Below are 12,260 nucleotides of genomic sequence, written 5' to 3' on the forward strand. Positions count from 1 at the left end.
ATGGGTTCATGCTTATAAATCAGTGAAGACCATCCTTATGCCCTACTTCAAAAACATTGAAAGGAATTCTCTCTTCGTTCTATTAGAGTCTACCTCAAAGTAACAGCTTTCATCATGAAGACGGATTCCCCATTTGTCCTCTACTCAGGGCCTTGCAAAGGACATCCTGCTTTAATGTTTGATAAGATTTATCATAGGTACTTCTATTAGATTAATTTATTTGGTTATCAGAAACACTGATGTAAATGAGCATTTCACCTGCATTGACTTGTTTTTATTTACAATCCTACTTTATATCTTACAATTTAATAATGATTAATTTTATCCCCTATCAATTTAGATATTACCATCTTCCTGTGGGTAATTTACCTGATGATGTGTCTACATTTGGCTCAGACCTGTTCTTTGCAAGGCACCTTAAACGTCACAATCACCTCCTGTGGCTTTCCCCAGGCTCCCGACCTGACCTTGGGGGCAAAGAGGCAGATGACAACCGGCTAGTTATGGAGTTCGATGAGAGGGCATCTGTGGAAATCAACAACCCAGCGTGCTACAATACTGGTAAAGATTTTATATAAATTGGTTAAGTACCTATAACTATCTTATCGTTTCCATTCATTGGAAATGCAGGTGCATTTTACAACCTGCACTGTAATACATTTTTGTCATTGCTGCAGTGTGTGTGGAGCTGGATCTTCAGAGCCTGGCTGTAAACAGTATCTTGCAGTCACATCACATTAATGACCTGGAAGGTGCTGGTAGTATAGGTATCAGCTTTGATGTGCTTCAGCAGGCATCCCTTGAAGATATGGTTACTGGGAACCAGGCCGCTGCTGTTGCTAGTTACGACGAGACAGCGCTTTGCTCAAACACCTTCAGGTACTGTGTTTAGACGTTTCAGAAAAATGTAATGGGTACATTTGCAGGTTTTCTAAAGTGCTTCAAATTTTTAAGAGCATGGTGACTAATGAAAGATAGAAAGCCAAATGGATTTTGTATCTTGTGTAGTCATGCTAAGATGGCAAAAAATATAGTTTATTTTGTTTTCTTTGTTCCCCTCTAGGATTTTGAAGAGCATGGTGGTGGGTTGGGTAAAGGAAATTACTCAGTACCACAATGTCTATGCAGACAATCAAGTTATGCATTTTTACCGATGGCTACGAACTCCATCCTCACTTCTTTATGACCCTGCTCTTCACCGAACTCTCCACAACATGATGAAGAAATTGTTCCTGCAGTAAGTAAATGTGCTACCATAGTGAATTTAAATAAGGCTTGGATGGAAGTACATGTAAACCTGTAACTGAACGACAATGTAGCTTGCACTGTATATTTGAACAAAGTGGGTTTAGTTTGTCGAAGAGCTAATCAAAAACATGTGCTTTTTTAGAATCACAAAAAAATCGGCAGTACCAAAATAATTCCTATCTTTTGGGGAGCCTTGCTAAAGAATGACAATTGGGATAGAAGATTTCTTGAGGCTTAGTTTGTATTTCTCATGACATTTATCTTCCTCCTTCAAGAAAGGTTGTTAAAGTACAGTTAAGCTTCATTAAAACATTTACACATTTATACAGTATGCTGGTGCATATTTTGAACATATTGGTTGTAAACCTAGTCCTAAGACACTTATACGCCGAGTAAATAGATACCCAACATCTCACCCTTCAAAATTGCACACGCTCGTGGAATGGCGCCACACTTTGCTACTTAAAAATCCCCCATAGGCGACGTTGCAGGGTATTGCAGAGTAGTGTGGGGTATTGCAGAGTAGTGTGGGGTATTGCAGAGTAGTCTTAGTATGGGGCAGGGATGGCTGAGCAGGGATGGATGGCTGGATCTGTGACTGCATTTGTCACAGATCCAGCCCACAGCACTCGTGCTGCATCCGCTCTCTCCCCTCTCCTCTCACACTGTACCGTTCAGTACAGAGAGGGGAGGGAGCAACCGGCGTCATCACATGACGCCGGTTTGTTTACAAGTGATCGCTCCGTCATTGGACGGAGCGATCACGTGGTAAACCGCCGCTATCAGCGACGATTTACCGTGATCCGGTAAAACCCGGCGGTCACGGACATTCCCGTGTGCGCGCGACCCAGGGGGCGCGCAGGAGCGCGATTCTGGGAGGACGTCCTCCCAGAGTTAAGCAACCGCCTTGTAGACGTCTTTCGTCTATAGGGCGGTGAGTAAGTGGTTAAAAATGCCTTCTGCTGAGGTGACGACTCCTGTGGCAGTCCCAGAGAACTGGTCCATGTAAAATATGCTGTAAGTTTTTTTAGAACTTGTCAAAAAAGATAGCTCTTTGTATTAAACTTAATTTAAACTGGCAATACAAAAAAAAAAAAGTTCCATTAAAATTACATTTTGAGCCCCTCCAGGCTCTTTTACAAGCTAGAAGCAATGGCTGGTTTAAGTTTAAATAAACGCACTACTTTTAAATCCCCTTTTTTTATTTTATTTTATTTACGTATATGTGCTTTTCTCTTATGTTGTAGGATCGTCCTCAAACTTGCATATGTTTGTGTAACGCAAGAATTACCCTATTTACAGTCTTGGTTATATTAATGTTAAATTCCAGATGTGCATATTTTTGAACAGTTATCATGGTAGCAGTAACTACCTATGTCTTTTTACCCCCTTAAGGCTGGTTGCTGAATTTAAACGTCTGGGTTCCTCTGTAGTTTACGCCAACTTCAACCGCATTATTCTAAGCACAAAGAAACGTCGGGTAGAAGATGCTGTAGCCTATGTTGAATACATTACCCAAAGGTAACATTTATGGCTATATGTTTTTTGTCCTCTTGTGACCTTGATTTCTAGCAGCTTGTGTTATGTGACCATATTTCTGTTGCAGTATTCACTCCAGGGAGATCTTTCACTCCCTAACTATCTCATTTTCACGTTGCTGGGAGTTTTTGCTGTGGATGGACCCTGCTAATTATGGTGGAATTAAAGGCAAACTTCCTTCTAGTGTGCACTATGGAGAGGTCAGTCCCAGAAAATTGTTTAGGTTGAGTCTTAAAGGGTTTGTAAAGTGTTTTTTTTTTTTTTTTTTTTTTTTTTTTAAATAGGTTCCTTTTAAGCTAGTGCATTATTGTTTCACTTACCTTTTTCCTTTGATTTCCCTTCTAAATGATTTTTATCTTTGTCTGAATTTCTCACTTCCTGTTCCTCCTCAGTAAGCTTGCCCCCATCATTCAAGCCGTTCTGGCTGGGGAAACAGGAAGTGAGAAATAGACAATGAAAAAAAAAAACATTTAGAAGGGAAATCGAAGGAAAAGGTAAGTGAACCAACAATGCACTAGCTTAAAGGAACCCATTTAGAAAATAAAAAATGAACCTTTACAACCCCTTTAATGAAGTCCTGTGATGTTTTGGCTTTGTCATGATGCTCGGTCTTATTTTTAATAATTTAGACTGAGAAGAAGAAGAAATCTCAGGGTAATGAAGAGGAGGGCAGTGAAGAGGAGGAGGATGAAGAAGAAACAGGTGGTAATTCAGATAATGAACAGCCAGAGGACCAGGTTGAAGAGTGCTTGGAGAACAGCTGGAATATTGTGCAATATCTGCCTCAGGCAGCCTCGTGTCAGAGTTATTTTCTGATGATCATTTCAGGTAAGCGGTACTTTTCCTTTATGCAATATAGAACATCTATATATACATGAGTGCAAACCTGTCTGAATGCTCCAGAGCTTGTGTGTTAACACATATGTTTTTATTTTATTTCAGCTTACATTGTGGCTGTCTATCATAGTATGAAGGAGGAGATGAGACGAAATGCTCCTGGTAGTACTCCAATCAAGCGCAGGCAGAATAGCCAAGTGACTCAAGAGGCAGTAGGTGAAACTGGGGCCATGCCAGGTAAAAATGTGCATTGTTATGTGCAATATTTGTCTATGAAAAACCTGAGTTCTGCATTACCTACTCCTGACCTTTACACCCTGCTTTACTTGCTACTAACCCCTGCACTCTGCATTACATACTACACACCTTTGAACTGATTTTCCAGGTCCTACCCCTGCTTTCCATCCTGACAGAGGAGGCGGAGGAGAAGAACGGGGGGAGGGGGACAGCAGCAGAACGGAGGAGGATACAGGGACAATCAGGCGGTGATAGTTGTGGCTTAGGGGGCAGTTACAAGCACCGATCGCCACTGTATAAGCTGCAGACTTTTTTTTTAACAATAAGCTGCAGACTTTATTGAAATAAATACATTGGTGCTTGTAACTACCGCACCGATCCTCCCCTGACTGCCCAGGTATCGAGTGAAGCATCAGAGCATTTCCTTGAGTACAAGTACTTGGGAAAATGCTTGATATCGATACCGATACTAGTATCTGCATCGCGACAAACCTAGTTAACATGGAAAAAAGAAATTGTCCTGGACTGCCGCAGTCTGATAGGCGATTTATTGAAAAAAAATGAACAAAGGATAAAATCCAAAGCTGTATGACATCCAAAAATTCATGCAACACTGCAATCAAATGTAGAAAGTGGACATGGGGACAAAAAAGCCAACATGTTTCACATCATGGATAGATGCTTAGTCATAGCTATGCAGTGTTGCATGAATTTTTGGATGTTCTACAGCTTTGGATTTTATCCTTAGTTCATTTTGTTTTGTCAGTACTACAGGGCGGGAGCACAGCATAGGTCGCAGGGCTTGGAGCGGTACTCTTTTCCAACCCTAGTTAACATACTACTGAACTCTGTGTTACTTACTAATGGACCCTGCACTTTCTTTATCGTTACATCACGGGACACAGAGCGGCATTCATTACTATATGGGTTATATGGAGTACCTTCAGGTGATAGACACTGGCAATCTCAAACAGGAAATGCCCCTCCCTATATAACCCCCTCCCATAGGAGGAGTACCTCAGTTTTTACGCCAGTGTCTTAGGTGTTAGTCATGGTTTAGCTTGCCTCCGCATCCTTGGGATTAGGTGAGCTAACCGGTTCTGTCCAAAAAAGCCTCAGCGCTAAAGTGGTCAGTAACCGGACCCCAAACCCTTGGGGTATAGCCCATAATGCTTTTCTTTTTAGAGAGCTGGACCCTGGGCCCAGAACTTAGAAAACCTTTGGGTACCTAATGTTTTCTGTTGCCAGGGTGCTATATGGGCCCAGGACAGTGGATCCTTCATAGGAACCCAGGGCCTGAAGGTCTAGACATCCCCACCGAGATGGGGGAAGATTGGGCCTCTTGCTTGGCAAAGTCCTGCGGCATGGAGCAGGTAAGTGAGGGGAAAACTTGCGGAACTTGGTTCTTAGCAGGTTTTTTCTGGGGGGTCACAGGGGACATGCCTAAAGTTATGCACTGCATCTGGCAAACTAGTCACATATCATAAAGATAGGATGGCTCTATATGTATTATTCCCCATAAGATGTGACCTCCCTTGTAGTGTTGGAAAAGCATTGAGTGGGGCCTGTGTGATATAAAAGTATATGTGTGTGTCAGAGAGCTGTGCTTACCTGCAAGCCTCCAGGCGATGCTCCATTCAGTCTTCCTCCTCAAACGCTGACCTCCTCGTGGTTGCAGGCTGCAGGCTGCAGTTTGCTGGAGCAGAGAGGTCCCTTCCTCCCAACCCCCCCCCCCTGTCGGGAGGGGCATTTCCTGTTTGAGTTTGCTGGGGGGGAAGGGCGGGTCAGTGGCTTAAGGAAGGGGCGGCCCTTCCTTGTTTGTTTGTTCCATACAGCTCATTCAATACTTTGGAACTGGGGAGGAAAGAGCACGGGGCGCCGAGGACACACAGTGGCCAGAAAGAATATTGCAGTCTTCAGAAGACTGTTTTCAAGCCTAGGAATAGGCTGTTTCTTTTCCATCTCATAGTTTTTCTTGCAATACTACTCAGGGGGACAGAATGTTTTTTCTTTCCTAGATTGAAAAAAAAAAAAAAAAAAAGTGTCATCTAGGGGAGAGGAAGCATTTTTTGTCCCCCAAACAGGTGTTTGGGCATTTAACTATTTATAGTCCCAGGTACCAATAAGCTAGCAGGTGTACCTCGGTATTGTACCATGGCATCCGGGTCAGAGGGTACAAGAGGTGGGGATTCCCCCAGAGAGTCTGAGGTCTCGGACAAAGCTATGCCGCTGCTTTCCCCACAGGGAGCCTTGGGGCCATCGGGATCTGGGGCTGGAGCTGACGCGGGTCAGTCCAACCCTAAGATGGTCACGGAGGAGGTATTACTCACCTCTTTAAAAGAGATGCAGAAAAGCATGGGAAAAATGATAGCCGCAGCTTTGCGGGGCAGTAAGCGGAATAGATCTCCGTCGCCCGAGCGCGGACCCTCAGAAGAGGAGGTCCTTTCCTCGGGGGAATTGGACGACCTCTTGGACAAGGACCAAGTAGGTTCAGGGATCGAAGATCCGGATACAGAGGAGTCTGGGGCAGTCTCCCTGAGGGAGAGCTGGTGGATTCAAGGATTGTCGGACTTGGTCCATAAGGCATTCAACTTGCCAGTACCGGATCTCCAGGTATCGACGGTTTCAGCTTTGGGCTCACTGAGGGCGCCTCAAAGCAATGCTGTGTTTCCGATCCATCCTCTATTAGAGGGAGTTTTGTTCCAAGATTGGAACAAGCCAGATAAGATCTTCTTACCACCTAAAAGATTCTCTGTCCTATATCCTATGGAAGATACATTTTCCAAAAAATGGGCTACTCCTGCAGTGGACGCAGCCATCTCATGTGTTAACAAATCGTTAACATGCCCTGTAGAAAACATACAGGTGTTCAAGGATCCAGTTGATAAGCGCTTGGAAGCACTACTTAAGAACTCCTTCACTACTGCAGGGGCAGTAGTACAGCCAGCTGTGGCTGCGATTGGGGTCGCTCAAGCATTATCGGATCAATTTAAGCAGATGCTTAAACTTATTCCTGCCCAGCAGGCAGAAGAATTTTCGGATGTCCCTAAGGCCATATGTTTTACGGTAGACGCAATCAGGGATTCTATCCAGCAAGCGTCACGTTTATCGTTATCCCTTATCCATATGAGAAGACTCTTATGGTTAAAAAGCTGGGAGGCTGAGCCCCCATGCAAGAAGCTCCTGGTAGGGTTCCCCTTCCATGGAGGACGACTCTTCGGAGAAGACCTAGATAAATACATTCAGACCATTTCAAACGGCAAGAGTACTCTCTTGCCAACTAAGAAGAAGTATCAGGGGCCTGCGTTTAAACGACAGTATTCCCCTGGGCAGGGGCCCTCTAATGCCAAGCAGTATCGACGGCCTCCTGCAAAAGCAAACTTCGGCTTCAACAGCAAGTCACAAGGACAGGCTGCTAGAGGCAGAAAGCAGTGGTTTCGCAAACCAGCAAAACCAGCCCCCAAGCCAACCTTATGAAGGGGCGCCCCCACCCACGAAGGTGGGGGGAAGGCTGCGACTCTTTTCAGAGATTTGGGAAGCCAGCATTCCCGACGAGTGGGTACGGTCTTCCGTGGCCACAGGCTACAAATTAGATTTCCTAAGGTTTCCTCCTCCTCATTTCCAGGAGTCGAGGATTCCAAACGATCCGGAGAAGGGAGCCGCATTAAGATCGGCATTAGATCATCTACTTTCCCAGGAGGTAATAGTAGAGGTACCAGTCCTGGAACAGGGGCTGGGTTTCTACTCCAACCTATTCATCATCCCAAAGTCCAATGGAGATGCCAGGCCAATTTTGGACCTAAAGATGGTAAATGCATACCTAAAGGTCCGCTCATTTCGGATGGAATCCGTGCGGTCAGCAGCTGCCACACTCCAAAAGGACGACTTCATGGCGTCCATAGACATAAAGGATGCCTACCTTCATGTTCCAATTTATCAGCCACATCAAAGATACCTACGCTTTATGGTGGCTTCGCGTCATTTCCAATTCGTGGCGCTTCCCTTCGGGTTGGCTACGGCCCCCCGGGTGTTCACGAAGGTCCTAGCTCCAATCCTAGCCAAGCTAAGGATCCAAGGGGTCACGATCCTAGCATACCTGGACGACCTCCTAGTCATAGACCACTCGTCTCCCGGCTTGGAGCGAGCAGTGGCCCTCACGGTCCAATACCTCGAGAGGTTCGGCTGGGTCCTAAATCGAGAAAAGTCAGCTTTCCTGCCCACAAGGCAGTTGGAATATCTCGGCATGAGATTAGACACAGAACAACAAAGAGTGTTCCTACCTCTGAGGAAGGTCAAAGCCATCAAGGAATTAATCCTACTGGTTCTAAGCAAGAAAGAACCAACTATTCGCCTATGTATGAGGTTACTAGGCAAGATGGTGGCCACATTCGAGGCGGTACCATACGCCCAGAGCCACACTCGCATCCTACAGGCAGCCATCCTGTCAGCATGGAGCAGAAGGCCACAGGCCTTGGATATCCCGTTGCCGCTCTCATCAAGAGTCCGACAAAGTCTGTGTTGGTGGTTAGACCCCCAGAATCTACTGAAGGGGAAGTCTTTCAGCCCAGTGGCTTGGAAGATAGTGACCACAGACGCCAGCCTGACGGGCTGGGGAGCAATTTTGGATGGTTGCACTCGCCAAGGTACTTGGGCAAAGCCAGAGAAGCAGTTGCCCATCAACATCTTGGAGCTCAGAGCTGCTCGACTAGCCCTCAGGGCTTGAACGTCAAAATTGCAGGGGTTCCCGGTGAGAATTCAATCAGACAATGCCACGGCCGTGGCATACATAAATCACCAAGGGGGAACCAGGAGTCAAGCCGCTCAGAGAGAGGTGAGCTTGATTCTCCTATGGGCAGAGGCTCATGTGCCCTGCATATCGGCAATATTCATTCCAGGAGTGGACAACTTTCAGGCGGACTTCTTAAGCCGCCAGACTCTATGGCCGGGGGAATGGTCTCTGCATCCACAAGTCTTTCAAGCACTCTGCCAAAAATGGGGAGTGCCGGACGTGGATATCATGGCATCGAGACTCAACAAAAAGCTAGACAGGTTCATGTCCCGCTCAAGGGATCCGATGGCCTGCGGAACCGATGCGCTGGTTTGCCCTTGGCATCAGTTCAAACTTCTTTATGCGTTTCCCCCGCTCCAGTTACTACCCCGCCTGCTGCGCAGGATCCGGGTGGAGCACATACCAGTTATCCTGGTAGCTCCAGCATGGCCCAGAAGGGCATGGTACTCACTAATCCTAAGGATGGTAGTGGGAGACCCTTGGACTCTGCCTCTAAGGCCAGACCTGCTATCGCAAGGTCCGATCCTCCACCCTGCCTTACGGCATCTAAATCTGACGGCCTGGAAGCTGAATCCTTGATTCTCAGGGGTAGAGGTCTGTCTCAGAAAGTAATCTCTACCCTAATCAGAGCCAGGAAACCGGTCTCTAGGGTGATTTATCACAGGGTCTGGAAGGCCTATGTAGGCTGGTGTGAGTCCAAGCTATGGCTTCCTCGCAAGTTCACCATCGATAGAGTTTTAAGTTTTCTCCAGCTAGGAGTGGATAAAGGATTGGCATTAAGCACAATCAAAGGACAGATTTCTGCCCTGTCAGTGTGGTTTCAGCGGCCGCTGGCCACCCACTCGCTGGTTAAGACCTTCCTTCAAGGGGTCTTGCGTATTAAACCTCCAGTTAAATCCCCGCTTTGTCCGTGGGATTTAAATCTTGTTCTGTCAAGTTTACAGAAACAACCGTTTGAGCCGTTGGCTGAAATTCCTTTGGTTTTACTGACAAGGAAGTTAGTATTTTTGGTTGCCATAGTTTCCGCAAGAAGAGTTTCGGAACTGGCGGCCTTATCCTGTAAGGAACCATATCTTATTTTTCATAAGGACAGGGTCGTTCTCCGCCCTCATCCTTCCTTCCTACCGAAGGTTATATCCAGTTTTCATTTGAACCAGGATTTGGTATTACCATCCTTCTTCCCTAAACCTACTTCCAGAAAGGAAGGGTTGCTGCATACCTTGGATATTGTCAGGGCCATGAAGGCCTATCTTAAAGCTACAAAGAAGATCCGGAAAACAGATGTGCTGTTCATTTTACCGGATGGGCCCAAGAAGGGGCAGGCAGCTGCAAAATCCACCATTTCTAGGTGGATTAAGCAATTACTCACTCAGGCCTACGGCTTGAAAGGGTTGCCTCCTCCAGTATCATTAAAGGCTCATTCTACTAGGGCCATGGGCGCCTCCTGGGCAGCACACCACCAGATCTCTATGGCTCAAGTTTGCAAGGCGGCAACCTGGTCTTCTGTCCACACATTTACAAAATTCTACAAGTTGGACGTAAGAAGGAATACTGATACTGCCTTCGGGCAGGCAGTGCTGCAGGCTGCAGTTTGAGACCCTCGGATTCCGGGGGCTCCTCTTTTTTTGAGTTAAATTTAAAATTTAAGATTATTTTTCTCAACTAAGTTGGATTTATTATGATTTGAGTATACCTCTAAATTAAATCCTTTTGTCTTGGAGATGTTCTCCCTCCCCTCATTGTAAGCATTGCTTTGGGACATCCCATATAGTAATGAATGCCGCTCTGTGTCCCGTGATGTAACGATAAAGAAAAAGAGATTTTTAATACAGCTTACCTGTAAAATCTTTTTCTTGGGGTACATCACGGGACACAGAGCTCCCACCCCTCTTTTTGAGGACCATTTTGGGAGGCATACTGCTTGCTACAAAACTGAGGTACTCCTCCTATGGGAGGGGGTTATATAGGGAGGGGCATTTCCTGTTTGAGATTGCCAGTGTCTATCACCTGAAGGTACTCCATATAACCCATATAGTAATGAATGCCGCTCTGTGTCCCGTGATGTACTCCAAGAAAAAGATTTTACAGGTAAGCTGTATTAAAAATCTCTTTTTGCGTTACATACTTCTGAACTCTGTTTAGCCACTGACTCCTGCACCCTGTGTTGCTCCTGACCCCTGCACTATGCATTGCATACTATATTGACCTCTGATCTCTGCTAGGTTATCTTCTAAAAAAAAAGAGTGCTACATGCTTGTGATCTTTAATCTATTCCATTTTGGTCCAGTAGATCTACACTTCTCCATTGTTTGCCTGCCCTCCCTCTAGCAGCTTGTAAACAAACAGCAGGAGCTGTAAGCTATTCAGAAATGGATCACAACCCAGCTGACAACAGCAAAAGCCTTGTCCTACACAGCGTAGTGTAGCACCTGGCTAGTGCTATTTGACTAGGTTTTTGTAAATAAAATCTCTTTTCTCCTGCTGCATTCATAACACCAACTGACAGTTTCCACACTGTTCGTTCCACTAAATAGTGGACTGCATATCCGGCCTCACTGTAACCTAAACAAGAGTGATGTGGCAACATGGTACTACAGAATGGAGAAGGGGCATGGGACCTATTGCTGGCTGTAAATGCCCCCCCCCCCCATCCATATTTTTAGGCTTTGGGGTGGCGGGGTGCAAACTACATCTAGCGATGACAGAAAATACATATTTGGCTTTTATTGCACAAATTAGAATTGGGACAAGTGCGACAGGGCCCCTGGGGGTTTAACCAGTTTGTTTGTTTTTCTCCTGCTGGTGATACTACTTTTTTTTTTTTTCTTTTTTTTTACTCTCAATCTTCCCAAAAAGTGAAATGTGTTTTGGGTGGACAGAGCCTTCAAGTCTCTGGTTGCTGCTATATATTCTGCTAGCCATATATCACAGTAAACACTGTAAAATGTAGTTCAAAGAACCCCTTTTTCATAAAATATTACCTTCGTAGGCTTTATCATTTCTACACATGACATTTTTTGTAAAATCTCTACTTTTGTTTGTTTTTGCTTTACTGTTCATCTTATTTTCTGTGTTTTCAGTTACTATCCATCTATCTTTCACAGGTCTAATCACATTTTCACAGGACTATGTAGCAAATGAGTTGACACAAAACTTCTTCACAATCACACAAAAGATACAGAAAAAGGTAACAGGGACACGCCATGTCACTGAGCCCTCTGAAATGTTCCCAGTCTTGCCCGGATCCCATTTGCTCCTGAACAATCCTGCATTGGAGTTTATAAAATATGTTTGTGAGGTGAGGCAACATTATAATTTGGGTATACAGTTACAACTGTAATGGTTAATATTCCTGGATGGCAAAGAAATAATCATGACATGTTCTGCATTTATCTACAGATTTTTTTTTTTTTTAAAGGTTGCATGCATTTGATCAGTCTTTTTTTTATTTCCTCCATGTCTCTACATATATTTTAATGATCATATAGACATTTTTATAGAAAATATTCTGTGCTTACTTGGTAAAATACCACAATTTAATGAGCAAACACAATTGAGCCATAGTACTACATAAATCTGCTTATAAAGTAATACTAGGTTTATCATTTTT

General features: G+C 44.8%; 1 protein-coding gene across 1 annotated transcript in view; it reads left to right on the forward strand.

Moving 5' to 3' along the window:
* POLE (DNA polymerase epsilon, catalytic subunit) overlaps positions 1 to 12,260 on the forward strand; it is a 100,621-nt gene that overhangs the window by 84,052 nt on the left and 4,309 nt on the right. Inside the window, exons 38-45 of the mRNA XM_040352113.1 lie at positions 341 to 561; positions 678 to 879; positions 1,064 to 1,237; positions 2,644 to 2,769; positions 2,855 to 2,987; positions 3,417 to 3,615; positions 3,730 to 3,861; positions 11,755 to 11,948. Coding sequence (XP_040208047.1) covers positions 341 to 561; positions 678 to 879; positions 1,064 to 1,237; positions 2,644 to 2,769; positions 2,855 to 2,987; positions 3,417 to 3,615; positions 3,730 to 3,861; positions 11,755 to 11,948 — 1,381 coding nt within the window. The remainder of the gene's footprint in view (positions 1 to 340; positions 562 to 677; positions 880 to 1,063; positions 1,238 to 2,643; positions 2,770 to 2,854; positions 2,988 to 3,416; positions 3,616 to 3,729; positions 3,862 to 11,754; positions 11,949 to 12,260) is intronic.

The sequence above is a fragment of the Rana temporaria genome, chromosome 1 (genome assembly GCF_905171775.1).
Source record: "Rana temporaria chromosome 1, aRanTem1.1, whole genome shotgun sequence".
In the NCBI taxonomy this organism is placed as follows: domain Eukaryota; kingdom Metazoa; phylum Chordata; class Amphibia; order Anura; family Ranidae; genus Rana; species Rana temporaria.